The 26890-nt window shown below is 40.4% G+C and overlaps 2 protein-coding genes across 4 annotated transcripts; one reads left to right on the top strand and one right to left on the bottom strand.

Annotated features, from left to right (window-relative positions):
- Positions 1 to 585: 585 nt before the first annotated feature.
- Positions 586 to 10737, bottom strand: LOC145467790 (uncharacterized). 2 transcript variants are annotated; one of them, XM_081451377.1, is made up of 15 exons: positions 9939 to 10737; positions 8191 to 8780; positions 7607 to 7846; positions 7162 to 7341; positions 6692 to 6799; positions 6118 to 6349; positions 5637 to 5738; positions 4369 to 4534; positions 3901 to 4008; positions 3337 to 3486; positions 2681 to 2800; positions 2150 to 2316; positions 1643 to 1730; positions 1291 to 1327; positions 586 to 1087 (listed from the first exon to the last, which is right to left on the bottom strand). In XM_081451377.1, exons 1-15 carry the CDS (start codon positions 10025 to 10027, stop codon positions 924 to 926), a joined length of 2541 nt encoding a protein of 846 aa, XP_081307503.1. In that variant the 5' UTR covers positions 10028 to 10737; the 3' UTR covers positions 586 to 923. The 2 variants fall into 2 exon arrangements, with proteins under 2 accessions (XP_081307503.1, XP_081307504.1); XM_081451378.1 differs by having other exon boundaries at positions 6692 to 6778; positions 9939 to 10736.
- Positions 10738 to 11490: 753 nt separating this feature from the next.
- On the top strand, positions 11491 to 26783 carry LOC145467554 (uncharacterized). 2 transcript variants are annotated; one of them, XM_081451116.1, is made up of 11 exons: positions 11491 to 12100; positions 19295 to 19475; positions 20237 to 20365; positions 20696 to 20877; positions 21142 to 21256; positions 21866 to 22035; positions 22314 to 22444; positions 22796 to 22914; positions 23624 to 23741; positions 24033 to 24535; positions 25099 to 26783. In XM_081451116.1, the coding sequence occupies exons 1-11, from the start codon at positions 11945 to 11947 to the stop codon at positions 25638 to 25640; spliced, it is 2346 nt and encodes a 781-aa protein (XP_081307242.1). In that variant the 5' UTR covers positions 11491 to 11944; the 3' UTR covers positions 25641 to 26783. The 2 variants fall into 2 exon arrangements, with proteins under 2 accessions (XP_081307242.1, XP_081307243.1); XM_081451117.1 differs by lacking the exon at positions 11491 to 12100 and adding an exon at positions 12110 to 14563.
- The last annotated feature ends 107 nt before the right edge of the window (positions 26784 to 26890 follow it).

The following is a 26890-nucleotide window of genomic DNA, read 5'->3' as shown; positions in this document are numbered from 1 at the left end:
AGCTTGCATACAAAATGAATATTTTGTTTTTCTCGGTTCTTTTAATCATCGAAATGAATACCATGCCCCTGGTTCTGCGATGATGTGAACCCAGTATTTCCCACATTAATCGTCGAACGCAAAACAAAAAGGGGTTTCGACTGAAGATGTTTGGGGGAGTGTTGTGTCGATTGACGTGCTAGCTTAGGTAGTTTTTGTTACGTCAACCTGTTTTGGCAATATCAGAAATTAACTGATTAGGAGTTTTATTTTTCCCTTCCTTGGACTGCACTCTTGTTCATCAGTGTTGTCAGGTTCTCGTTCAACAGAACTATTTTTACACCTTAGTGAATAAAGGTACTTCGGAATTAGTAGTCTTGCCTTGCTCAAGAACGCAATACAGCGTCCTCTGCCTTGGCTTGAATTCTTTTTATTGTATGTTAATATTTTTTGACACTTTGTATAGTATTTTGATTTGTATCATGAGAATTAAAAATATTGCTGTTGTTATCGAAGCTGGCGGACCAGTCGATGTACAGGGCATGTGCACTAACCATTAGGCCACCAACAGCGTATGTGCTGTAGCATTTAAACAGATACAACAAGTAAAATGAAAAAAATACTTTATTGAAAACTGTTATGTGCTCTATTTACAATAATATGACAAAATTAGTTGACATAATTCTGACACCTTCCGTTATTCAAGATAAAATTTACAAAAATAGTTCTTCTGAGGACAACCTTTTTTACAAGAACATTGAGTGATAAGAAAAATAAGAAATATATATAATATTGCTTGATAAAAAAATAGACATATTTTTCTGCGCGAACTCAACTAGCAATTAAAAATTTCCAAAATGCATTTCAACATCATCTGAAATAACGATTTGAGTAATGATTGGATGAAGCCTAACCACGTGACCTCCTATCCCACTCAACGGTGATCACGTGCGATTCTTTTGGAGAGCATAAAGAACGTCGTCTTGATTGACATTCAAACGAATTCTCTGCTCCAGGTCGCGACGGCCAGACTCTACTAAAAGTAGCTTCCAGGCTCCTAAACGACAACAAACAGCCGCGGCTTGCGATGGTGTAGGGGACGAAAGGCCTGGTGAAAAAGGAAGCAAATATGACATGAACTTCACAAGTTTTTGCTCAAAAATTTTTTTAAAAAAGCTGTTTTCTAAAACTTATCTTGCATTCAAACCAAAGTAATTAGCTTCGTCGAGGCTACACAGCAATTTGATCTAAACATCAAGCGAGTCATGACTGTACAAGTCAAACAAAGAATTTACGTTAAAATAAACTTACCCTCAATTCGACAAAAATCATTGAGTTGCTGAAACACCTAGAATGAAACAAGAAATAGGACAAATTAGCAAACGGTAACGGACGCTCAGTTAGAAAGTCACACTTGAAAGTCCTTTTGTAAACCCTTTGATTGTGTGCGGTTATTAATAGTAACACAATGGAGTTTTGAATCAAACTACTAGACCTGTACGGGTTTTCTCTAACAGTGCGCCAACCCGGTACAACCATAGCGAATTCGCAAATGTAAAACTCCCAGGGGAACAGTCCTTGAGGAACTTGCCTCAGTTTCTATAGCTCAGAGATTTAATGATCTTAGTAAAGCTAAATAATTTAAATCTGCTTATCAACTCACATCACCAAAAGTTGCCTCTTCAAGTCCAGAGCTACGAAACTCTGCGATAACAGACTTGAGGAAAAGACCTTCTACTTGTGACAAGCACCTGGAATATAAAATAGAGGTAAAGTTAGTGGGTAAAAAGGTCAAGTCTGCATACGAGCCAAGTGGTCCATCAGACCGGAGCTCACCCCGGTTTCTGTAGCATGAAGCGACTAGGAGTATTTCTACTCCCCCCCTGGATGGGATGTTAGTCAATCGCAAGGTTACCCCCAGCATTAAATTCGCCGGTACACATTTGTACAACTGGGTGGAGAGAGGCACTATGAAGGTAACGTGTCTTGCCCAAGAACACAACACAATGTCCCCGACCAGGGCTCGAACCCGGACGGCTCGCTCGATCCGGAGTCGAGCGTACTAACCATGAAGCCACAATGACCCCCACACAAGTTAGTGGCGAACAGTGATTTGCAAGGACAACAACTTAAGAAACAACAACAACAACAACAACAACTAAACGCTTACTTCATGGCTCGTATCTTAGGTGACGAGAACATGTCTTGTAAAGCTAAGTCCACGTGACTCATTCCAACCAATGCGGTTCCCTTCTTTTTGGCACGTGAATCTGCGATTTCTACTGCTCTGCGGCATATATCTAAACATCGGCGTGCATCACCAGATACCGCAGCAACCTGTGAAATAGGTAATCGTATCGTACTGTTTTGTAGAGTAAGTTATGCAAATTGTGTTATTGTAAGTAGCACCTGTAATTGTATTGCATTGTAAGTAGTGTAAGCAGTGAGCAAATAATTGAATTGTAAGTAATTGAATTGTGAAAGTAGACGTATCAGTGGTGTCAGTAGTGTGAATCACAATTAAAGTTATTAAAGAAAGGAGGAAAACATAACGATTTACTGTTGCTACTACTAACCTACAAATCACAACGTCTTGACAAATAGCAGTTGTGATGTATGCATCTGAGAATCTATGAGGACTTGGCCCTTAAAATTGCACAAGCACACAGGAGATTTAAAAAGTCGAATTCACGAGTTTTACCTTCCTGGAGACCAGCTGAATGGCATCAGGTTCAAAGGCTTTCAACCCTTCGATGCGAGACATCACAATCTGCTGCAGCTGTGAAAAAGTGTACGGCTGAAACGTCAACCGGGTCAGGCCCTAAACAGACATGAAAAGCCAAGTTAACTTCGCGCTTACAGTCTTCAGAATACATGTCGTAGTTTTTCAGTTAGTTTCGGAATCTTATTATCCAGTCAAATCCAGCGTGAGTGCTCGCGAGTATTCTGAAAATAGGCCATTTCTGCGTTACCTTGTGTCCGTCTCAAAACGAGTCCTCATGCAAAACTTTTCATATGAAAACGAGTTTGATTTGTATGAAAATGAACCAGTAGGCAGAACTCATTTTCGCACGAAGACTCGTTTTGACACTGAGGCAAAAGGCAACTTGGAAATGGCCTATTGTCACTCCAGCATGACGTCGTAGGTTACGTCACGTTGCTTAGTAACAAATCGAAACGGAAAGCGCGGGCTTGACCAATTTGCCTCAAAAAACGACAAACCAAAATATGTTTCGTTTCTCTCACTAAATCAGTGAGTACTCAGAAGATGTGACGACCCAATTGTTCAGTCTGTCAGGGAAAGCACATATAAAACCAGATATAAAACCAAGCAAGCCTGATGTTTTAAATCCTTACCAGTCGGCTAGAGACACGCTTCATCATAATTCTTTCGGGCAAATCCATGGTGTTAGCAATAGCCAGCACAATAAGCCGGGCGTGACGCCGTGTGGGCCATTCAAAGAGATTGTACAGCACGTGTTGTTTACGAGTCCATAGCAGATCCAGCTGGAAAGAGATTAAGTTATGTCATCAGCTATTCCTGTGAACAAGCCTTGAGAAATTGTCTTCACTGCCTTGAAAAATACAGAACTTCACAATGAAAAAGTGTTTCAAAATCTTAGCATACAGCTTACGGTTAAAATAGCCTCTTGGGCCCTGTCCACACTACGCCGGAGGAATTTGAAAACGGAGGTTTCACTATGAAAGCGCATCAAATGTCTAAACTAAAACCCAAAGCCTGCGTTTTCAAATTCCTCCGGTTTGATGAGCGTTTTCGACAAGCTTTGTTTTCGCAGTTGGGAGCACGTGACTAGCAGTCGAGAGCACGTGACTAGCAGTCGAGAACACGCGACTCGCAGTCCTGTGCTAAGAAATCACAGACGTAGGAAGTGAATCTCGCAGCTAGCTCGCGCCATTTACCTCATCCACCAATAGGATAACGGGATCCCTGTCAGGTGATGGTGTGTTAAAAAGTTTGTCCAAAAGATTGGAAGCGTGCTCGGGTGTGGCTTTCTGTCCTGTTAGCAGCTGCGGACAATATAAGAATGATCAGCGAAATACAATTTCAATAAACTTAAATGACGGTCTCTTATTTTTGCCATTTTTACGACGCGAGAAGAAAGCTCTCGCAAGTAGGAACTGAGGAAACCAGGCAAAGGATCAGTTTATGTATGTTCGACAATACATCAACGCCTTAAATTTCCATGTTCAAAAGTTTGCCTCGCATTGCACAGAATCACGTGTTTATAGGTAGTCGATCTTCAGAATTTTTCCAGAGACAACCTTATTTTCCATAGTTTTCTTGCTTATCAAATCTTTCCCAAAATTAAAGCAATTGTCGACTGTGAAGCTTTGTTGAAAACGTAGTCTTGTATCAACTGCACTAACCTTAAGGAAAGTAGAATAAGCTTGAGCTGGTTCTGTTAACTTCATTCCGTTGATTTCTACAAAAGTAAACTCTGGCAACTCATCTTGAGCTTCTTCGATGCTGCGTATGACCTCATGTACTGTGGCTGTTTTTCCAGTGCCTGGAACTCCCGAGATGTACATGCAACTAAAGAAACAAAAACACAAATTAACTCGGAGAGATTATTCAGCTGTTTCAGGAAAGGTTGTCCTATGTGATAAAGCGGAAAGGTATTATGAGTAGTGCGCTACCCTTAATATCTTTCGTTATTGTTGCGTACGCAACCTTTCTTCTTCTGTTGTTATTGTTGTTGTTGTTGTTGAATGTTTAGAGTGGCCGATGCGCTTAGCTACAACTAGCTGGTTCTCAGGCATGCCACTTCAACTGAAAGAAAGAAGAATTTTTAAAAGAAAGAAAACATTCTGAAAGAAAGAAAGAAAGAAAAAATAGGCTTAAAAATCCCAACTGGCGGGAGGCAGAACAGTTACCGGTCATCAAGCCACCAGGGAGTCTCGCCACCAACGAACTCGCCACCAAGGGAAGCCACTGGTGGCGAGGTGACCGGATACCGGCAGATAAGCCGGCTGTTTACAAGCATGACCGAGGAGTTGAACTAGAGTCTACCAACAAACAACTCCAGCTTAGTGGTCAGAGCGGGGCTTGAACCTGCGACCTCCCGATTTCAATTCCGGCGCCCGAACCACTCGGCCGCGCTGCCTACAGTTTCTTCATGTATTCTGCTTTCAGGAGCTCAGTAAACGCTGCTACACGGGCACTTGCTGTTGAGTCTTTGCACGGTTTTTTGTTCGCTATGACGGAAAATATGTTTTTTCCCCTAACAAATCCTCCCCATCCTCCAAAGTCTTCCTTGAAACAATGCGTCAAGACACTAGTCTCTCAAGAATATATTGCTCAAACTCACTATCAAAACAAGGAAACTCAAACCTGTGACAATAATTGAGAAAATCTAAGCTTTGCTGTATGTCTGGTGACAGACCAAAAAATACTTGCAGTTGGCATTTTCTCTTAGAGTCTGAAGAGTGTCTGACGAGAGAAAAACAGAGGGGAGGGGAGGGATTCTGCCCTCTCGTCTTTCATGTCTCAACGTCTCGTCTCATACTCCCTGTCTAATTTCAAGAGAAAGACCGACTTCAAGCAGTGTAGCATCTCATTTCCCAACACCTTACTGCTTGTCATACTTAACCTGTTTACAGTTCATGGTTACTTGGTTACTGAGTTCAATACCCACCCTCCAGTGCCATCAAGTAGTTTTCCTTCAACAAAGTTATAGATGTCTGTAAACTCTTTGTCACGGCATGGAAGAGATGATGGCACTGCAGACACATGCAGTCTAAAATCAAAACCAAAACCGCAAATTAAAATAAGAGTAAACATTTTTATAAGTGAATACTATGAGAATAGCTTTAATCATACCAATAGAACACCACAAAGGCAACACCCCCACCAGCCTCATAAACTTTCGACTTAGCTGTACTTCTCAACCAAACAACTACACTGTAACAACTCCTCTTTGGAAGTAAAGTAAGATTTTTCAAGTATAGGTCAACCCCTATGAAACAGCCACCCTTGGGAAAATGGATAGTGGCTGCTTAGAGCGGGCTGGCTGCCTAATAGAGGTAAAAACATTAGATGAGCCCTCATCAAGACTTTGATTAATGGCCGCCTGATAGGGGTGGCCATTAAATAGGAATTTGACCATAATATCTTACTTTTTTCTTGCCAGTTCAAGTGGTGTGCCAGGTGCCTTGCAAGGCTGCTGCCTCTCAGGAATGCTCGGTGTCATTAAGCTCTTCCTGGATGGTTGCTTGGCACTGCTTGGAGCCGGAGTCTTAGGAGTCTTGCGACTGGTCCTTGGAGTTTTCACTCTTTGCTGTGTAGGGGTCTTTAGAGGTGTTTTCTGGGATGATTTAGTTCTGGATGGAGTTTTTGCGGCTGGCTTACCTGCAACAAACATAATTTATTCACAAGCTGTTACTGCCATGCTCCAGTGGTTCAAAGGAAAATAACAAGGTTGGAATATGGTAAGGATTTATGCTGTCTGGTCTAGAAGAGGCTTGCAAAATGCAGCTGAACATGCCCTGGTATGAGTTAAGGGTTACAGAGTCAGCAGACAATATCCCACCCAGAAATTCACAGTACCACTCTCCCCCCTGGGGGATGAAATCAACCTGCATTCATCTATACCCCTGGGGGAGTACAGTCCTGTGAGTGTCAAGTGCCTTGCCCAAGAACAAAACACAACTAGCCTAACAAGGGTGATTTAGTAATTGATCTTGTTGTTACCTCTAGGCGTGTCCTGTATCGAGGTGAATGTTGTTAACTTCTTTGAAGACCTCAAGCCTCCTCTTCCAGGTGTTCGTCTACTTTGAACTGTTTTGAAAATAAGCACCACTGACAATTTTGTTAATAAATAATTTACAGCATAATAAAAAATAATCAATTATTAAATGACAGCAAGTCAAAGTTCCTTAAGTTTACATGTTTTGTGTTCAGTCACCACTGCCCTCTTGCTTGACGCGTTACCACTTGCATTATCATACTTAAAGGTGGCTTTACTTTCTTACAGCTGTCTGCTTTAGATTACTGTCACTTAACAAAGGGAAGTTTAGTTGACTGGCAGTTAATACAACGCATCTTTGTCAGGTGACCTTCTGGTGACATTTCATAGCTTGAGTTCTTGAAGTCAATGTTGAGAGCTTAATATACAAACTATATGCAGTTACTAATAGGGTATAAAACACTGAAAATCTTACTTCCTGTATTGTTTTTAGCTTCAGCCTCCCAAAGAATATCATTGCCATCATCACTATCATCATCGTCATCATCACTGACATCACTTGGATGAAACACACTATCATCGTCACTATCATTCTTGCCATCATTACTACATCTTGATTCACTCTCCAGTACTTGCTCCAGAACTTCTGCAGTACCTTAAGAGAGCATTAAATCTCACGTACATGCGCAACAAATACTCACTATTAAAAGCGACTTAAATAAAGTCCAGGATAAAAGGACTGGCACTATGACAGGATTCTGTAGCACAAACAAAGCAATCTTCAGAAATTTTTAATCAATCTGTTGGGTCAGGTATTTCAGGGTTTTTGAACCAGTGTATTTTGTATCAAATTTTTTGCCCCAAATAACAGCTGCGATGGAGAGTACATGATTGCATATATAGCACATCATAATTCATACCATATCGTTGCCTTGGAGAATTTACTGGTCCTTCTGTCTTCTTCGCACTCTGGTTGTGTCTACTTTTCTTGGAGGTTACAGTAGATTCATCGGGAATACTGCGGCTTGCTCTTCGTTTAACAGGTGTCCCACTGTTGCCATTGAAAACTAATGGCTCCAGGGGTATCACACATTTGTTAGTTAACATAACAGTTTTGTTTCGAACAGGAGTTGTGCTTTTTTTCTGCACTGATGGAGTATCTATGGACAAGCCAAAAAATGTTTACAAAAGTAAATAGAATCCCTTGAATGATATACAGCTGCACAAGTGCAATATTAATTTTTTCATCTAAGCAAATTAAATACCCATTCACATTTTTTTTACTATTATTACTGTTTAATCACATTTGTCACCTTTTTGTTCGACAATCAGGTGTCGTATTTCAGTAATTTAATTCTTCATTAAGGTTCCCGTAGCACAAATGCTGGTGTGCATACTATCACAAGAAAGAGCAACATAGGTTTCAAGAAAAGTACATTAAACTTCCATTGCAGAACACATTGAAAAAAGGTAATAACATGTCAAACTTGACTATATTCCTTACCCTTTCCTTTTGCTGGTGTTTTCCTTGTCTGTGGTGTTTTTGCATTGTTACTGACACCATTCTCTTTGACAAGATTCTGGTTTCTTGTAGATTCCCTTCTGGGAGTCTTCGGAGTTTTAACATGATTTGTAACACTACTTTCCCTTTTTGATGTGGACTCTCTTGCAACCCTTTTACTGACAGGATGAAGGTTAAAATGCCTGTCAAATCTGTAACGCACGTAAAACAAGTCCTCCTGGTCAGTGGCATGTAAGCAGTCCGGCAACAGATCGTGCAGTTTAAGTCTTGAAACAGTGCACTTCTTTGAAATGGTTTCAGCATCAATATCCTCAACACCGTGATTATGAACACTATCACTAGAAGGTAAAAATAATTCTCTCCAAGGTTCCACAATATCGACAGTAATCCTCCTTTTTGCTAATTTTAGCAGTTCTTCATAAGTGAAATACCACTGTATTATGGCTCTGTTGGGATCATCACTTCCTTCAAGCTCATATAACTTCTCAACATGTCCAATAAAACACTTCTTATTGCCGTTAATAATGACATCATCTTCACAACTGATCAAGTTTCCGTTAAATTTGAATTGGCTAAATATACAGAGAGAGAATACGAAAATTAATCCATTATACTTGTATGCTGAAAGCTGTCTACCTATGTGCATTGCATTTTGTCAGTATGAAGCAGCAAAACAGGGAATATAGGACCTAATGGGAAGGGGTTTAATACACACTGCAGAACACAACTGTGAAGCTGGTCATGATCATCTATTTCAGCTACTTATAAAGTTATAATGTGCACTACAATTGGCAGGCTTGGTGTTTTGCAATGTGTAAACAAGCTCGGGTCTGATGAATTGGATTAGAGAGACTGTAGGTCATGCAATGTTGAATGTTACACTGCAAAACAGAAGAGAACAATAAATTTACTCCTCTTTTGCACATAACGTGAAACAATTTCAGAGGTGGGCAAATGGAGTAAGACATTGTTCTGATGCAATGCAATGCACAGCGTTTTCCAGGCTTGTACTCCACTGTCTCAAATAACCGGGGCGGGGAACTCCCAGAAAAAATGGGTGGGGATGTGGGGCCTGCTTCCCAAAACCCTTACCCTATTTATGACCAGAAACTGTGATTTTCCCCTACCCTATTTGTGACTTGACCAAAATTCAGCACTCTATTTATCACTGTTACGGCTGGCACAGTAGCCCTAAAAATAATTTATGAAGGGCTTTTGATGATGGTCTTGTCAATAGTGATGAAAAAGTAGCTTTTTATAAAAAACAAAACAAAAACATACCCAATTCAAAACTAGAGTGAAAAAAAACATACCCTATTTGAGACCAAAATGTCCAAAATAGATACCCTATTTATGACCAAAACAGCTGAAAAACCATACCCTTTGGGACTGTACATACCCATATATCCCATAAAAGGGAGTGTCCCCCCCCCCCCGCCCCCCCATCCATCCATCCATCCATCCATCCATCCCTGGGCTCAAATACAAGCTTACAGTGAGCTAAGATAACACATGGATGTCATATCTATAACCAGGAACAAAACATTGTACTGCCCATGTTTTTCACGGAAAGATGTCAACTTAATTGTAATCTTAAACAAAATCCGAGCATTCTTGCAAGCATCTCCTTTATCTTTAAACGACCCATTACTAAGTTTAAGTTATATGGAAGGCCGGAGGAAGGAATTTACGACTCGTCGGGTCCATCAACGTTATAACAAGCTTGTTACCTATAAAAAACTTTTCCATCGTCTATCGTTCCATTTCCAATCCATTCGAAAGTCTCAGCAGCAGTTCTCGCATTTGTCCTGGTAGGCATTGTACTAAAATATTATCGTAAGCTTTATAAACTTTCCTCAGGAAATCTCAAATCTGGCCGCCATTTACACGTGCAGAAGAATGAGTGAAAACTGGGGAGAGTCATCAATCCCAGTCCATTCGCTAATCAAGAGGACTGGGTACTAATCTGGAGAAAACTGCACTTGGTTCACTTGGTTTACTTTGAAATGAATTTTTGCCACTGTGACGCCATATTTAAGGAAATAAAAATGGCAGTTTTATGGCAGAGTAGGAGAAGACGGGCTAACTGCTGGGTTGGAGGCTACATGACTTCGTGTTTAGCTGTCTCGCAGAGAGCGGAGGACCTTCCGCAGACTTCTGCGCTCGGCACTCGTCGCTCGACTCTCGTCGCTCGACGCTTATCGCTAGTGTCTCGACTGAGTCGCTCGCGGTTTTGCGACTTCATTGTTCCTGTTCGGGCAGGGCTTGAAGACGAGTTCCCCGAAGCCCCCATATGTTAAAAGATAGGGAGGGTTCATGGGCTGGATTAGTGCATAGCCTGGCGCAAACAAGAAACACAGGTTGGAAAAATACGAAAGTGTACCTCGACTCGAAATGTACTGAACTTTCCTGAGTGTTTTTTTCAGTTCTGGTCACGTATTTGCGTCTGGGTACGTCATAAATAAGCGACCATAGGTTTTCTGGTTTAATCCACAATACCGGCATTTGGAAACCACTAGCACGCGAGGCAAATTGGGTGGTCTCTTAGGGATGTTAACGTAATAAGAAAACTGATATTCTCTTAAAAAAAGCCCTGTACACGTAAACTATACACGTAATAAATTAAACATTCAAGTGTATGGTTATAACATGGTGATGCTAAACAATTTTGTTTGGCTAAAACAGATAACATATGCACAACAAAATCAATTGAAAAATCGATGATATGAACGCTTTAAAGAGCAAAAAAATCATGTACATACCGATCAATATTAAAGGATTTTATTTTCGCGAGGTCATTCGACTTCCTGCCATGTTTAAATTCTTCCAGTCTTATTTGGAGTGAAATCTGGTGTGATGCCAATTTCTCTTCACAATCATTCTGGGTTTTTTTTTTTTTGAAAGGAAGTGAAGTTTTTTTATTACATTTTTGTATTCTAAGATTACACGAGTAGATTTGTACCTGCATGTCTGCAAGGTACTATTTCCTGTTTACCAGATTTGTTCTTAATCATGTTCCGATTTCGCTTATGTTCTCAAGCGAAGAAGGAAGAATTCTTTGCTCTATTTCGACAAAAGCACGTCATTAATTTATATGCTTTACAATACAGTTTGATTTCTTCTTTTGTCGAACTACACCACTTGTAAATAAACCTGCTACAAGCCTTAAAACTCTCACTGAACACTTTGAGTTCCGAATCCTTGATATTAGTACTTCTGATAGTCACAAAATGTTCCTTCAGTTAAGATTATATTCGTTCATCGAAAAATATCTTGTTGAGGTCATGGTTTCGTACTGGAACGTATGGCTTATTTTATGACTCTTATCCTGTATTCTTGTACCATCTACAAATACACTTCTCGTATTTCTCTAGAAAACGTTCTTATTCTAGATCTATGCAAATATTTGTGGGACAGATTCTCAGTGTACTCAACGTTTTTCATTAGCTTGATCTTATCGTGTATATTACCCTTTTGTTCCCGTAGCACTAAACAGTGATGATTGCTTCTTGCGGGAAGTACTAGAACATCATCAGTTCAAGAGCCAATAAATATCTGCAATACGTGAAACCATTTGTTCCTGCTACGATGAAAGGTCAGCTTAGCTGCAGTGTCAAGATCAGGGACTGCGTATAAAAACAGCAAACCATTCTTCATTTTATCAGTTAGCTCTCGTCCAAAGAATCGTGCAAGATTGTGGCATTTGCAAACTTGGTTGATAAGTCTGCTTGGCGTGATGGGATCCGCGACTACCACGAAAAAATGGGGGAAAGGAAGACAATTTTGGGGATTAAATTGGGATTATGATCCACAGTGGATACTGACCGAGGAACAAAGAGAAATACAGCGACAACTGATGGAGTGCTGTAGGAATGTCATTAGACCAAACGCTGTAAGTTCAAATAGATGACTTATTGCTTCTCCTTAATGCTTCCTCGAAGTCTAGTTGAAAAGAAAATCAACTGTCAGGTTTTCGGCGAATAGATGGAATAGAATGCAAAACTTTTTCCGCGCGCGCGTTTTGTCTTGCGCGGTTTGTTTTCATCTAGCGCTTGTTGCTCTCTTTACTTTTCGTCCACTATTTCTACGTTAGTGTATGTAACCCGAATAACAGGAAAAAATATGTTGTTTAAATCAGTTAATTGATGACCGCTTTCAGTCTAGCAATGCTTAATTGATACAGTTACCAGAACCCAGAACAGGGCCTTCCTAACGCAGCCAAAAGCAATGGAGAGGGACTAGGAAGTAGTTCCCAGTCCCCTTTCTTAGGTTGTCAGGAGAAGAATGGAAATGAGTGGGAGAAAGTAAAACAAGACATTACATTTTTGTACTTTCTCACCAAGATTACGTCAATGTGCTCGTTCCCTTGAAATACGGCACCTAGTTGTAAGCTGAATACATGAGAGCGTGGAACTGCGTAGATCAAGAGATCAATTTCTGATTAGACAGGAAAGACGAGGAGGCACTTGAAAAACACCACGTTACATTCAATTCGAGAGCCGTGGCAGGGACGTCTCTAAATGCTAATTATTCTTAATCAAACAAATTTCTTTAATTATGTTCACAAGTTCGCTTGCTGGGAAACCCAGCATGGGTACCCGGATGAACATCGCTTGTCCCTTACTTTGGCGTATACCAAACTTGATGCATATGTGATGTGAGAAGGGGGCGTTCAGTGTCAAAGGGTCAAGGGTGCTCTTTCTTGTGGATGTAAATTAGGGATTTCGGTATCAGTTGGAGTGTTGTTTAAGGAAAGACCGACAGATTTTTATCCATCAAGGCAAATTAAGTAAAGCCAACAAAACATAGAATTTAACTTGATTTAAAAGAATATTTCGGCTGGCCGCCAGTACCAGCCTTCTTCAGGTATAGAGAAAAATTAGACAATTTTAGATAGTAACTATTGTGAAATACAATGTAATGCACACGTTGGATGTGTTAGCAGGCTGTTGACATGTTTTGACAAGTAGCTAGTTGGATTTTGGCACGGACATTTAAGCCGTAAAGTGTAGATGTTTTAGCGTGGATATTAAGCGTGGCTTCTGTGGCTTAAGAGACTGAAAAGTTTCTTTTTCAATAAGAATGAGTTGCATGTTGGTAGAAGTAAGATTAGGAGTAGAAAGATAGAACTCGGAAATTGTGGTAGGTTTGGCTCTGGTATTTACTGACGATTTCAAGGCATGTTTGAGTATGTACAACTGACATTGTGTTGTTGTCATTTGTTGTAAACTAGATTTTTTGCGTGGGACAAAATAAATCTTGCGCCACACCCACTTGGTCTCCTTTACAAGTCGGATTAAATTCTCTGTCCCTAGAGTCCCCTGGGGCATAATTGCCGGGGTTTTCTTTCTTTCCGCAAAGAAAAATCTACTTATGAATGCACGGACCGATATGTCGACATTTCAAGACGGCGGTTTCTCCGAATTTGGAGCGTTATTTTTACACATATCATGCGAACAATATTACTACCGTTAAGTTCCCAACATAAAGAACCCTCGTAAATTTATGATTTAGCAAAACCTTCCCATCATTACTATCAAGGGTGGCGCCTTTCGACGGTTGGTGCTTATGTGTCTTATGTAACTAAGAAGTGTAACCGCCATGTGACCATTAAACGGATAAAAATGTTCCCAGTATAGTACAGTATATAAAGAAGAAAGGGATACATCTTGTGCAAAAGAATTTATGTCACAACAAACGGGGTAATATAATGCCTTTGTAATAAGAGTCAACAAATATCAGGCACTCTGGTTTAGCTCGTTTTATTTGCATTGTGTTTTTTTTTTCTTTTTCTTTTTTTTTTTTTTTTTGCCATAACAATTCAAATATTTTGAGGTCGCTACTTTCGGATGGTCGTTACATTACAGGGGTCACTTCTTTCAGGATTTGCTAACCACTATGGAAGATTATTTGTTTCTTTCGTAAGGTCACTATTTTCGGTAAGTTATTACTTTAGCAATTTTACTAGGTCATTGATACTTTTTCAAGCTTATTAAATTTCCGACCAACTGCAAAGTCGTGTACGTGAGAATCTCTATCACTGCCCATTGAGAGGTCAATTACAGGGTCAAAACAATGAATATAAACCAACACATTAGTTTTCAGTTTACTAGACATTCCCTCTTCTTGGTGAACAAGAACACCATCAAGAGTGTTATCGAGCACGGCTCAGAATCTGTCGCTAAGAAATTCTCCTGGCGTTATGGCATCTCACACAACGAAAGCATGGGGCAATGGGAAGGAATTCTGGGGCATGAATTGGGATTATGATCCACAGTGGATACTGAACGAAGAACAAAAAGAAATACAGGGAAAACTGATGGAGTGTTGTAGGACAGTGATTCGACCTAACGCAGTAAGTTGCACTTAAACTGTAGCCACTTCTTTCTGCTCCTGCTTTTGTACTCTTCCCTTTTTCGTTCTTTTTCGCATACCGCCCGCCCGCGTCCAAAGGAAGAAGGCCCGTATCGGTTTGCTTTTCTTATTTGTTAGCCCTTCCTGTTTCTTTCACTTGAAGAGTTTGTTTAACCAGAAAAATGTTCATTATGTCAGGGACTAAGCACAATGAAGTTATTTTTTTTCGTTAAATATGAAGATTAGAATCTTCTCTGTCATTTTTTTTAACTGTCATTTTCATTTGTCGCTTGTTCTGCTGTCGTTGTAATTTCATCTTATGTGGTAAAACAGGTCCAAAAATTCATGCATTTATACGTAAGAAGACGACAGTCACAAATATCATTTGGTACGAATCAACACCGTGATGAAAATTGCAAAAATTTTTACGTCTAAAGAGATATTGATGATAAAATTCTTACCATGATTTAAAGATGCGTGACCTCTACTGGCGGTCTGTTCAATCAGAAGTGAAGATGTACTGTATCACGTTATGTAGTATTGTGGATCACTTAATCTTGAGTCAAAGGGTATCTGTATTTAACCTTTGTTACTTTTGAACAATTTCTACAATTTCATTTCTTGCAAGTACGCACGTCTTGAGCAATGAACTCTAGAAATCTCATGGCCTTAAACTCATCGTGAATTTTGTTTTCTTAAACTGTACCGCAAAGTATGATACTGTTTGAAACACTTCCGGTCTCGATAAATGGGAAACAATGAAGCTTTCATTAGGCATGGAGCAAGGCCATGCTGAAAACATCGTGGGCATCGTGGGAAAACCAAAGGATATAAATTTTACCCGCAACCCCGGAATGTGTTCACGCCCAGCCCGGGCGCAGCCATTATCCTGTTTGTGCCGATTTCTTAGTTCTGTATTTTCTCTCATTGCTTTTATATGTAGTAAAAGAAAATATTTTTGACCAGCTAGAGTCAGTAATAGCCTCACTGACTCCGCACACGTCATGAGTTGTTTTCTGTTGTTGTGGGAGCTAATCCGAGCTGGATCTATTGACCGACACTAGGTCACAACGGAACGATTAAACGGATATGTTATATTTCATATTGTCTCTTTATCAAGGGCTGCTCTCGGACTCAGACATGCTTAAAATTGTTTCGCGTTATCAAGACTCAAATATTTGAAGCGTTGGCTTTTAACCTTTTCCCTATGACATTGCTATGTAATTTATACTTTCATATTCCGTCTCGCCCCCTAGCATTTACAAAAGAACAGTCGTCAACTATCATAGCCATCATATTTGTGTTCGGAATTTAGCTATCGATCTTGAATATACACAGGAAAAACATCACAGATAATCTAACCCTCGTATCTGTTGAGATTTGGCGCACGAGTGCTTTGTTTCGGCGACGAAGTATCTAATGCCGAGTACAGAAATGCGAAGAGGCGACTTTGCCGCTCGCTAAAAAGGAACGATAGTTCCTTTACTATGAGCTTTCTACGACAAGTATTTTTCCTTTAATCACCACTCCAAACAGGTTGACTCTAAAGCCCCTTGAAACACTAAAACTAAACATGCTGGAATTCTGACATGTCAGAGTGACTTTTAAGTTGATAGTTTCAAATGTGAATAAAGAAACCTTTTAACTGCGGAAAAACGGAATTTACGGTATTACGGTATCAAATTATGGGCAAAAACATTTGAGGAATCATGGTTGTAAAGAGTACTATTAAAAGGGGCCTGCACACTGCAATGGGATCAAACAGAGTTTTATAACCAAACATAACATTTCGATTTTTTCACTTACTTTCCAAGTTTTCAGCAGTTTCTATAGGAGAACGCTGCCTTTAAGCCACAGTTTCTTACCTGAAAACATTTGCTTTTAGCCCCATGACCTGTTGAATTAAATGTTCAGTTAAGCTGTACAAATATTGGTGGAACTTCCAAGGGAAACGATAATTGTTTCGAGAAATCGGGAGTTAATGGAAACAGGTCTAAGGGTCGAGTCAGTATCGGGAGGTTTGAGAAATCCAGGGCCCGACTGTCATTTCTGAAATTTGTTGAAATTTGTCGTACAGTTACACAACTCGAGAATATTGAAAGTTATAGACTGGATGCCTAGTTATTTGAGGAAGTATTTCAGGTATTTTGAGGTGTTTTTAGGACGTACTTTGGAATGAATTCACCTTGGCTGTTGCGTAGTTTATCACACAACCACTACGCCTAAACGTCTCGAAAATTGGAAATCTTTAAGTGAAAATACTGCCGTCGTGTAACCTTGTTTGGTCAAAAGAAAGCGATGTCTAGACAGCAAAGACATGGAACTTTGCACGAAGATTACAATCAAAGAGAATAGTTTTGTAGACAATGATGGCCCCAGGTCAGTCATTACTCATTAAGATAAGCCGCCCAAACGTCGAGTGGCCCCATCATTTTTCTCGTGAAGGACTTCATTGTCTTCATGGAATTCTGAAGACCATAGAGGGAACTGGTTATGAAACCTGGCAAACATCAAATGAGCATACAAAGATCTCAGCTGGATTTATGTTGGAAGGTCCACGACCGTGCACAATCTTTTGTTTTGCGCTCATACACTATGCATGAATTACGTAACCAAAACGTTTCGATTGGTTAGTTCGTCAGTACGGACTGAACAACTATTGTGCTTTAAATACGGTCAAGGCCAAAAATGCGAACAAAAGCATCAAAGAACTTTGTAGGGTTTCATAACCATTTCCCTCTATGTGAAGACGGTGTAGTAATATTAATGTCACTAGCGAATAATAGACTGATTTTAGGTACCAGATAGGCAACAGACATGATATGAGGACTGCATAAAAGTCACGTTTATACAATGCCATTGTGGGGTATTATTCAGACGCAAATATAAAGGATGGTAGGGCCAATGGGGCCAAACGTGCTCACCTTTAGATTATAAAGCCGGAAATTTTTAATTGCAATAGGCTTTACCTTCATCTGTTATTAGCTCATAATTCCTTGGTTATTCAGTTGCATGCATGCTATAAATCACGAGTAAAAGCATACTTTGACCAGCTATCAAGGAAAGGCAGCTTAGTTAATGTTTGTCATTCCAGTGTGCGCAATTCAGTCGATACATTTTTTTCGATGCTGAAAGCAATAACCACATCTGAAAATAATGCCAAGCTAAGAATAAAGATCGCATCTAGAGGGTACCAAGTTCTCTTCGCCGAGTTTGCAACGGTTTTGAACTCAAAATTTCAGCTGACTTAGCGGCTTAATGGAATAAAATAAAGGAATTTGTGTGTTTCCTCAACCTCGATACGATTTCTTTTGTTAGCATTTCTCTGTTTTACTGAGTAATCGCATTAGGCTTTTAGCTGGCTAATTGCAAAAGTCTTTTAGTTGTCCGTGAGTTGTTGACAGGTCTGCCTTTCCACGTATGTCAATTCAATTTTTACAATGATGATTGTAACAAAAGACGTGTAGGGACAACAACATTTACAATCTGCTACCGCAAACGTGCTCACTTCAAGGCCAAAAGGATTGTTTACAACACAGTTGCCATGGAAACAGTTTTGTGTCAACAAAAACAACTCTTTGAAGGTTATTAATTTATCGCCTATTTCCTGATAAGAAAGCTAGTAATGTTGGCGTCTCAAAATCGTAGTTAATTTCGACCAATATTGAAGGTTTTAATTCTCTAACGATTCTCAAGTCAATATAGCGATAATACGGACAGCGGACTCACTCGTGTTACATCTCACGAAATCCCGAATATTGGACCCATATTGCTGTGTACAGTTGGGAAACAAACTTTCTTCTGCTCTAACCCAAACAACTTGAGTCGAGAGTAGAGCAGCACAGGCAATATACAATTGTTCAAAAACTAATTGCTAAGAAAACCTGCATAAACAAATTATGAGCGAAGAACGTTGACTTAGCTTGAACATCCTGATCTAAGCTTTCTGCCGCTCCGCTTAAAGTCAAGACTGTGGCAAAGCAGCGGCTTCTTAATTCAGCTTGCTTTTCAGGCAGAAAAGGTGGCTGTCATCAAATTAAATTAAATTCCTGATTGGAGAATATAAACTAAACCAAAAACATGACGACTTTTTAATAGAAGCATATTCTAGAATAAATCCAGATATTGGTACTCTTCTCCTGGTATTTTGTATGAAATTCGTGCTTGGAAAAGCTTACCTCTTCATCGTAACTGGGACATCTGTGGATATTACTGCCTATTTCGAGAAAACCTTCATCGAAATTTAGCACACGAATTTGTTTCTGGCTAATTAGGGGTGTTGTTCGGTCTCATGCAAAATCACACGTTTTATCGAGGGCCTCCCAGGGGTTTCTAGGGCCTCCCAGGAGTTTTGGGAAACAAGGGAACATGGTCATTTATTTCAAGGGAACAAGGGATATTTTTGGGATTAATTTGAGGGAACAAGGAATATCTCCACTATTAAGGGAACTTTAGGCCCGAACAATGGAATTTGTTAATGGGGAACAAGAGAGAAAAAGTGAAATTTTCAAGGAATTAAGGGAACATGCTACCCCGCTTCCCCACTTTTGGAGACTCTCTTTATTGACCACCTAACTAGAGTGCGAGTTTATAGACGAAATCTTTCAAATAAAAGATCGAAAGAGGGATCCTCTTTATCATATCTTTGCACGCTATTATTTATTCTAAGTTAATTATGATGTTTAGCACTGGGAACACAACTAACTGTGTGTTTTTTTTTATATCTATCTAGATAATATGCGATGACACATATGCATATCCAAGGAAAAGCATGGACGCCTTAACTTCTATTGGTCTGCTAGGTCTTATCGTGCCCAAAGAACTTGGTGGCTTGGGCCAGAATCATGTGTGTGTTGCAATGGTTGTGGAGACGATAGCGCGATATGGCTGCCCGAGCACTGCCATGGTGTACGGTGAGTATTGTACCTTGGGAGGGAGTTTTAAATGACACGGTGAGCTGAGAAACCAGTGCCTTTTATGAATTGATATCTGAGAAATACTAATAACTAATACTAATAATAGGATTTCTATGAATGACTGTGTTAACTGTTAAATACAAAGAAATGACTGATAGGTAATCACCAAGCAGGAAAGAAGCACTCTTATTTAGATCGTTGACCAGTAAATAGAAGTCTCAAGTCCCTCGAGGATTAGTATAAAAGGATGTTTTTGAATGATGGCTAATTAGAGAAAAAATGACTGACGGCAACAGGACGCCTGGCAAAATGTGCACTTGAAAATTTAACAAATCAAATGTGGTTTAGCGTGGTCTGTACTCTTATCGACAACGATACGCGTCATCACAGTGGTCAAAATTTGTTGTGGACTCACTCGGCGCGCGTCATCACAGTGGTCAAAATGTTGTGGACTCACGAGGCGCAGCCGAGTGATGAGTCCACAACAAACTTTGACCACTTTGATGACGCGTATCGTTGTCGATAAGAGTACATTTGTTTTTTACCAAAATATCAACGTCAAAGAAAATGTTTGTTTTCAGAACGCGAGCTTAAAAAGGCATTGCGCGACACATTGACGGAAGCAGCGTGGTCTGGACTCTTCTCGACATCGGCAAATTAGCCAATCAGATTGCGAGATTAGTAGCGATTGTGGTAAAAAAGAGCTTGTAACTGACAAGTAGATGTTTTCTATTTATTGAATGTTTCCCTTTTTGCAGTGATGCATTTAGGTGCAGTTGCAGCAATGCTTTTCCGATATCACGGCAACAAAACCATTCAAGATGTACTAACACGACTTGACACAGACAAGCTGATTGGCACACTAGTGTTTAGTGACCCAGCTACAGGTATGTAGGCGTGGTATCTAGGTGTTATCCAGCCATGACTGGCATTGCTGATGTTTCAAAGGTATAAACAAGCTTAAAGCATAGCATTATAGACTTTTGCTTCGATGCAATGATAGATCTAGCAGACTTTTGTGTTTAAGATGGTTTTTATCTTCTTAAAATAGCGGTCGCATCACCGGGCGTATCATAGCTTGAAATGTACGCGCACAATTTCTCTAGTGTACAACAAACACTCTCTTAAGGTGCGCTATTTGTTAATAATTTCTTATCACAAATCAAACAGCATGAGACTCATGTACACTCAAGGTACTTATTTATTTTACACGCCAGGTGGACATAACTGGTTCCCATTCTCCTCCAAATCAAAGCAGCTGGATGATGGCAGAATACAAGTTTTGCGCTACGGAGCCTGGGTGACCAGTGCAGGATTTGCAGATTTCTACGTTGTTGAAAGCACAAGCCCGTCGTTTGAAGGCGACTTCATGAACCTCAGTCTGTATCTTATGTTTAAGGTAACGTTTGGTTGCTTGTGTCTCTCTAACAGGCAGATTTTCAGGAATAATAATGATCATAATAACATTTCTAAAGCGCCCTTTCCCAAGGGTCCAAAGGCGCTATTTACAAGGTTAAAAATTCATATTACGAAACGCCAGAGAACCTAAAATGAAAAAGAAATTATAACTTCAGGTTCAAATGCAATCTGCAGTATGTTGTCCTCTATAATCGATATATGGCCTAACGGATGAGGTTATGACAATTTCTCAACAATCTTATAGGACGAAGTTCGCTCCAGCAGTGATGAGTGGTCGGCGTTGGGCATGCGTGGTAACCAGTCCAGCCCAGTCGTGTGTGAAGGCGTGTTGTCAGCGGACAGACTGATTGGTTCATTTGGTGAGTCAAAGCCACATTAACCCACCAAAGCGTTCTGCTAAAACTATACGACTGGCGTGTCTTTGGAATATACACCTTGGATAAGCCTGATCCCAGTTGACATGCTTAAAGACATAGGAGCTGCTAGTATAGACTTAAGGGAAGTTTAGTAGAGAGAGGTTCCGACTTTACCACGCCCAGTCTTTGGTTTCCGAGAATAGCATGTTGTTCGGTAGTATCAGCCCTGGGGAGTGGTAAGAGCGCTCGCCTCCCGCCAATGTGACCCGGGTTCGACTCTAGCCCGGTGTAATATGTGCGTTGAGTTTGTTGTTGGTTCTCGCCTTGCGTCGAGGGTTTTTCTTCGGGTTCTCCCGTTTGTCTTCCTCCATAAAAACTCCAAATTCCAGGTCGACTAGGACAGGACCTGCAGCTGCATGAAAACCAGCTAAGGCTGATGTGGTTGCGTCCCTAAATATTTTAATTCATTTCATATATTTATTATTTATGATCTTCATCCTGGATGAAACTAATCATCATTGAATATCGAGAAACATTTCTTGGGCGGTGGACAACAAAATTCCCGCTTTTGCACTTCGTTTCCGTCTCAATCTCGTATTTCTTTATCAACAGGTGATTTCCCTTTGGCTGGTCATGAAGTTATTGACCCATACTTCCTTCTATTCAGTTCTGCTTGCTGGAATGGGATAGCCCTGGGCTCCATCGATATTGCTAAGAAGCACGTCATCAGAACAGACCATGCCGACACAGGCCTGCGCGTAGCGGACTATCCAATCATACAGGTAATAAGCATCATTGATATTTCCTCATATTGACTCAGGGACTGCCATACGGGAGGAAATCACTAGGCACTAAATGAGTAATGTAGATATGACCCAGAAATACCTCTTACTTGTACAAACTGGTGATGGATTTAATGAGTGAATTTGAGGGCCTTTATTTCTTGACCCTTGTTATTTCTATCTTTGTTAATGAATGAGTGACGTAAGACCCTGGTATACTACATTTCTTTCCTAGACACATTTACGAGTAACATACCTATTTTCGATGATGTTTTTAGGATTACTTTGGTAAATCTGTCACGGAGACTAACGGCGCCAGAATGATGCTCTTCAGCGTGGCACAGGGAATGGATCACGTGACCAACAACAACGACTGGTCTATCTACAAAGAGCCCCTGATGGCACCAATGTAAGCAGTATAGACTATAGTGTCATGCTATCCCATAACACAGCTTGCCACATGCCATTGCCACATGCCTCGGCATATGTAGCTATGCCATGCCATGCCAAAAACATTTCATATGCATTCTATGCCCCGACATGCCATACGATTCGATGTCATATCATTAGAAAACATAATATGTAACGTGCGATGCAATGCCATGCCACAGCATTCCGCTCGCCATTATATGGCAAAATATCATGACATGCTATCTGGCATAGCATGCCGTGCCATACCGTATCATACCTTTGCCATGACATGACTGACATTCAATGCGGTGAGTTAATTTAGTTTTCCCTTGTTTTTTTTCTGGTGTAGTCGAGGACAGTTCCATCACTGGTGCTTCCAAGTAAAAATCAAAGCTGCAGCCAACGTCAATTACGTCACAGACGAGATGATGCATGCTTGCGGTGGTGTTGGTTACAAGAAAGAACTGGGTAGGTTTGCGCACAAGCACGAAAGAGAAAAAGGACGTAAGGATAGCACAGTGATGACAGATGCTCGCCTCCCGTCAGTGTGAGCTAATGTGTTCCGGGTTTGAATCTCGGACTGTTTTGTCCGCCGGGCTCTCTGGCTTGGCTCTCTCCATAGAAACCAACATTTCTAAACTCCAATTCTAAGAGAAAAAGGACGTAAGGATAGCACAGTGATGACAGATGCTCGCCTCCCGTCAGTGTGAGCTAATGTGTTCCGGGTTTGAATCTCGGACTGTTTTGTCCGCCGGGCTCTCTGGCTTGGCTCTCTCCATAGAAACCAACATTTCTAAACTCCAATTCTAACTGTATTCCGAGGGCCACTGTATTGCCAGTCTCGAGACCGCTAGGTACTACCATTTTGAACAAACCTGATTTATTTAGTCATTGCTTATCTTCGTCAAATGGAGGAATTCTCTAGGATCTGGAGATGGGTAGGTCATGCAGACTTTACAAGAAAGCGTTGAGTAGGTCTGTGTGTAAAAGAAAAGGAGGCAGTATTACTGCAGCTGGTAACAGTATACAAAAAGACTTTCTTTATCAAATTATAAAGGACACGTCAATAAAACCTCATACCTGTCGAAATTGTGGCCATTATAAAGGCTTTCAGAGTGACTATCATTTTTTTCTCCTGGCCATAATTTTAACTCAAAGTTATTCATGTGCACTGCAGGTATTGAACGTCTTTTACGTGATGGCAAAGCAGGATGGATGATGGGAGCTAGCAATGAGGTGCTGAGACAGCTAGTTGGAAAAACCAGCCTCTTAGGCCTTGGTGCAGTGGACTTATGGTAAATGAAGGAACTGAGCTTAGTCCTGGCGGTTTTTTATAACGGCTAGCTTCTTCTTCTTCTTCATTTTCTTGTTTCGTCTTCTTCTTCCTCTTCATGTTGTTGTTGTGGTTGTTCTTCTTCTCCTTCTTCTTCATGTTGTTGTCGTTGTTGTTGTTGTTGTTGTTGTTCTTCTTCTTCTTCTTCTTTTTCTGCTTCTTCTTCGTCTCCTGACGTCTTCTTCTCCTTTTCTTCTTCACTCCTTGCTCCTCTTTTTGTAGAATAATATACTTTTATCACATTGGCTTCTAGGTTGAAGATTCCTGACAGACGCGTTCTTAATTCCGAGATTAGGAAGTTGAGCGGTGAGGCGAAGAGAGACCTTGCACGTAAACTTCTCATTGAAGCAGACAATGATGACGCAGTTTTAAATCACAATAGTAAACTCCAAGACTCTTACCAGGATTCAGAGTTTGAAAACCCGTTCAACACCAAGCCTCCCGCAATGTTGAAACCCCTGGATACCCCTGATGGAGTTGCGCATGAACCATGCCTCAAACCAGACAGATTCACTGCTTTGAAACTGCTGTCTGTTAAATCTTTTGGGGAGATGATTGCAGAATATACCTTTTCCTTGCCCCAGCCCACTGACTGTACAGGATGCTTTCCTGGCCAGTACGTCCGAGTGAAGATTGGGAAGAATGAGAGGTTTTTCTCGCCTGTGTCACGCACTAAAGAGTTTGGCAAAATTTCGCTGTTGCTCAAGCATGAAACACATGGAGTGTTCTCGAATTCCATCCGCTCTCTTCAATTGGGTAAGAACGGCTGCAAGCGACATTTTTGCCGTGTCTGTTTTATTTCCCCACTTGGATCGAATATTTTTTGGCAAGGAAAAACCTCCTTACACTATTTTTTCATCCCCAGATTTAATCTATTTTTTTAAAAAAAATATACTGTAAGGTGAAATTTATTCTCACAGTCTAAATTTTCTGGACAAAACAGCGCGAGCCCTGGAGAATACTGCTATGAGGCAACGTGGCCGGGTGGTTAGGGCGTCGGACTTGAAATTCCCAAGTCACGGGCTCAAGTCCCGTTCTGACCACCAGCTGGTGTTGTTTTTGATATTCCAAAGTTTAACACCTCGATTACGCTTGTAAATAACCAACTGGTCTGCCTCCTGCCAGTTGGGATTCTTAACCACGTTATATTGATTTACATTGTATGTGTTTAGTGTTTCCATTGGCTCTGAAAAACCCTATTCGAGGAGTGGTCAATTAAGATAGTTATTTTATTTTATTTTAGTTTAGTTTAGTTTATTTCGAAAGTTGCTTCATTAAAGTGACGACATTTGCATTTTTTTGTTATTTCTGTCTTTCAGGCGAAACAGTAGATTTCTGTGGACCTTGTGGGGGATACGAATACCAGTCCAACTCTACCAAATACTTAACTCTGTTAGTGGGTGGCATGTCATGTCAGCCCGCAGTGCAAATTGTGCGTGAAATAATGGCCAACCCAAAGGACCACACCACCGTGTCTCTTCTCCTCTGCGCTGCCAAGCCAGCTGATATTCCTTATCGCCAAGAATTACAGAAGTATACCTTGCTTGACAAGCGTGTGAAAACTTCATTTACCGTGTGCGAGGTCGACTGCGATGACTGGGAGGGAGGAGAGGGTTATATTGATGCCAATCTTTTATCCAATGCACTGCCCTCCCCAGAAGAGTCCAGTCATCGAGTGCTCGTGAGCGGGGGCCCTCGTCTAGTCATGGGAGTGCTCCAGGGGCTCAGAGTGTTGGGGTACTCAAGTGAGAAGATCTTCGTGTACGGTCAGTTTGGGGTCCAACAGATCAGAGCTGTTTATGGAAAATACGCGAAACTTGCACAGCACAGGGAGAATCATATCATCAATGGATACTGTTAAAGACTCTTGATTCTACTCGAGCTTGCAATCCTCTTTTACACTAATTTTTTTACAGTTAATATTAGGAACAGATTGCTTAACAAGATGATATCACTGAATGTTAATGTCTGGTCTGAGAATCCAATAGTACGTCAAGAAATTACACCCTAGCTCAGAGTGTTGCTTATTGTCATCACCACCTATTTGGCACAATTTGTTTATAGAAAAGAGAAATCGTACTTTGATACCTCGACGGAAAGAAAACCTGTAACTTTAATCAGAACAGAGTGGTAAAAGAATGTAGATGACCTGTTACTTTTCAAACACGTATGGCAGAAACAAATATTTTAGTTACTAGACATACCAAATTCGCAAAAGACAAACTTTGATGAATTTAAACAACTTAGCCGAGGAGTTAAATCTGGAGTACCCGGAACTATTCAAATCTAGTTAGTGGAATCTTAACCTTTAACCTTCTTCCAAACGTTTTTCACGATTTTTTCCAGTACGCTAGTAGCGTTCATACTTATAGTACTAGATACGCCGCTAGCCAAAACCTCTACAAATAACGAGTTAGAACAAACACCGGGAAACAAACTACATCCCATATGGCTTCCGTCTTTTAGCATAATATTCCTTCTTTATATTTGAAAAATGTTAATGTGTACCGATTTTCTAAACAAATTAAGTTATATCTCTTTTTTGAACAACTCGAAAATAGCATGAAGTAACTAAGATTTTGAACATTCAATTCCTTGGAATATCCACTGCTCATATAGTTTGGTCTGTCTCCCTGTGTTTGCACTTAATTTACTTGTCTCCTTCATTCCCTTGGTCTTATTTTGTTTTGCACGTAAAAGGCAGGGTAATAACTCGGAAACCGCAAGGTTCATTTATCCCCCTGGTTCGACTGTAAGCACATATCTTTTCCTTAAGTTATTGCAAGTTATTGTAATTTTCTATGCAAATGTGTATTAAGTGTCTAGAGTAAATAAAACAATGTTATTGTTATTGGAACCTGGGAATTTCGGATTAAGAGAGCAGTGCTCTTAATAGTCGACTATTTTTCATTTGTGAAACTATTCGCACCTTTTGGTTTTATCAAGGGAGCTGTTCATTATAGCACCCAGGAATATCTTAGACTGACGAATAAAAGTGACCTTCGCATATTAAAGCAGTCCATGTTAATGGTTCATTTCCTTTGCTTGTCTTTCTAAAGGTCTTGTATGCACATGTAACAAAAATGTTGTAGAAAATATATCAATGTTGCA

This window comes from Orbicella franksi, chromosome 14 (assembly GCF_964199315.1).
Source record: "Orbicella franksi chromosome 14, jaOrbFran1.1, whole genome shotgun sequence".
Classification (NCBI taxonomy): domain Eukaryota; kingdom Metazoa; phylum Cnidaria; class Anthozoa; order Scleractinia; family Merulinidae; genus Orbicella; species Orbicella franksi.
Note: the sequence above shows the minus strand (reverse complement) of the source record. Positions and strands in the feature narration are given on the sequence as shown.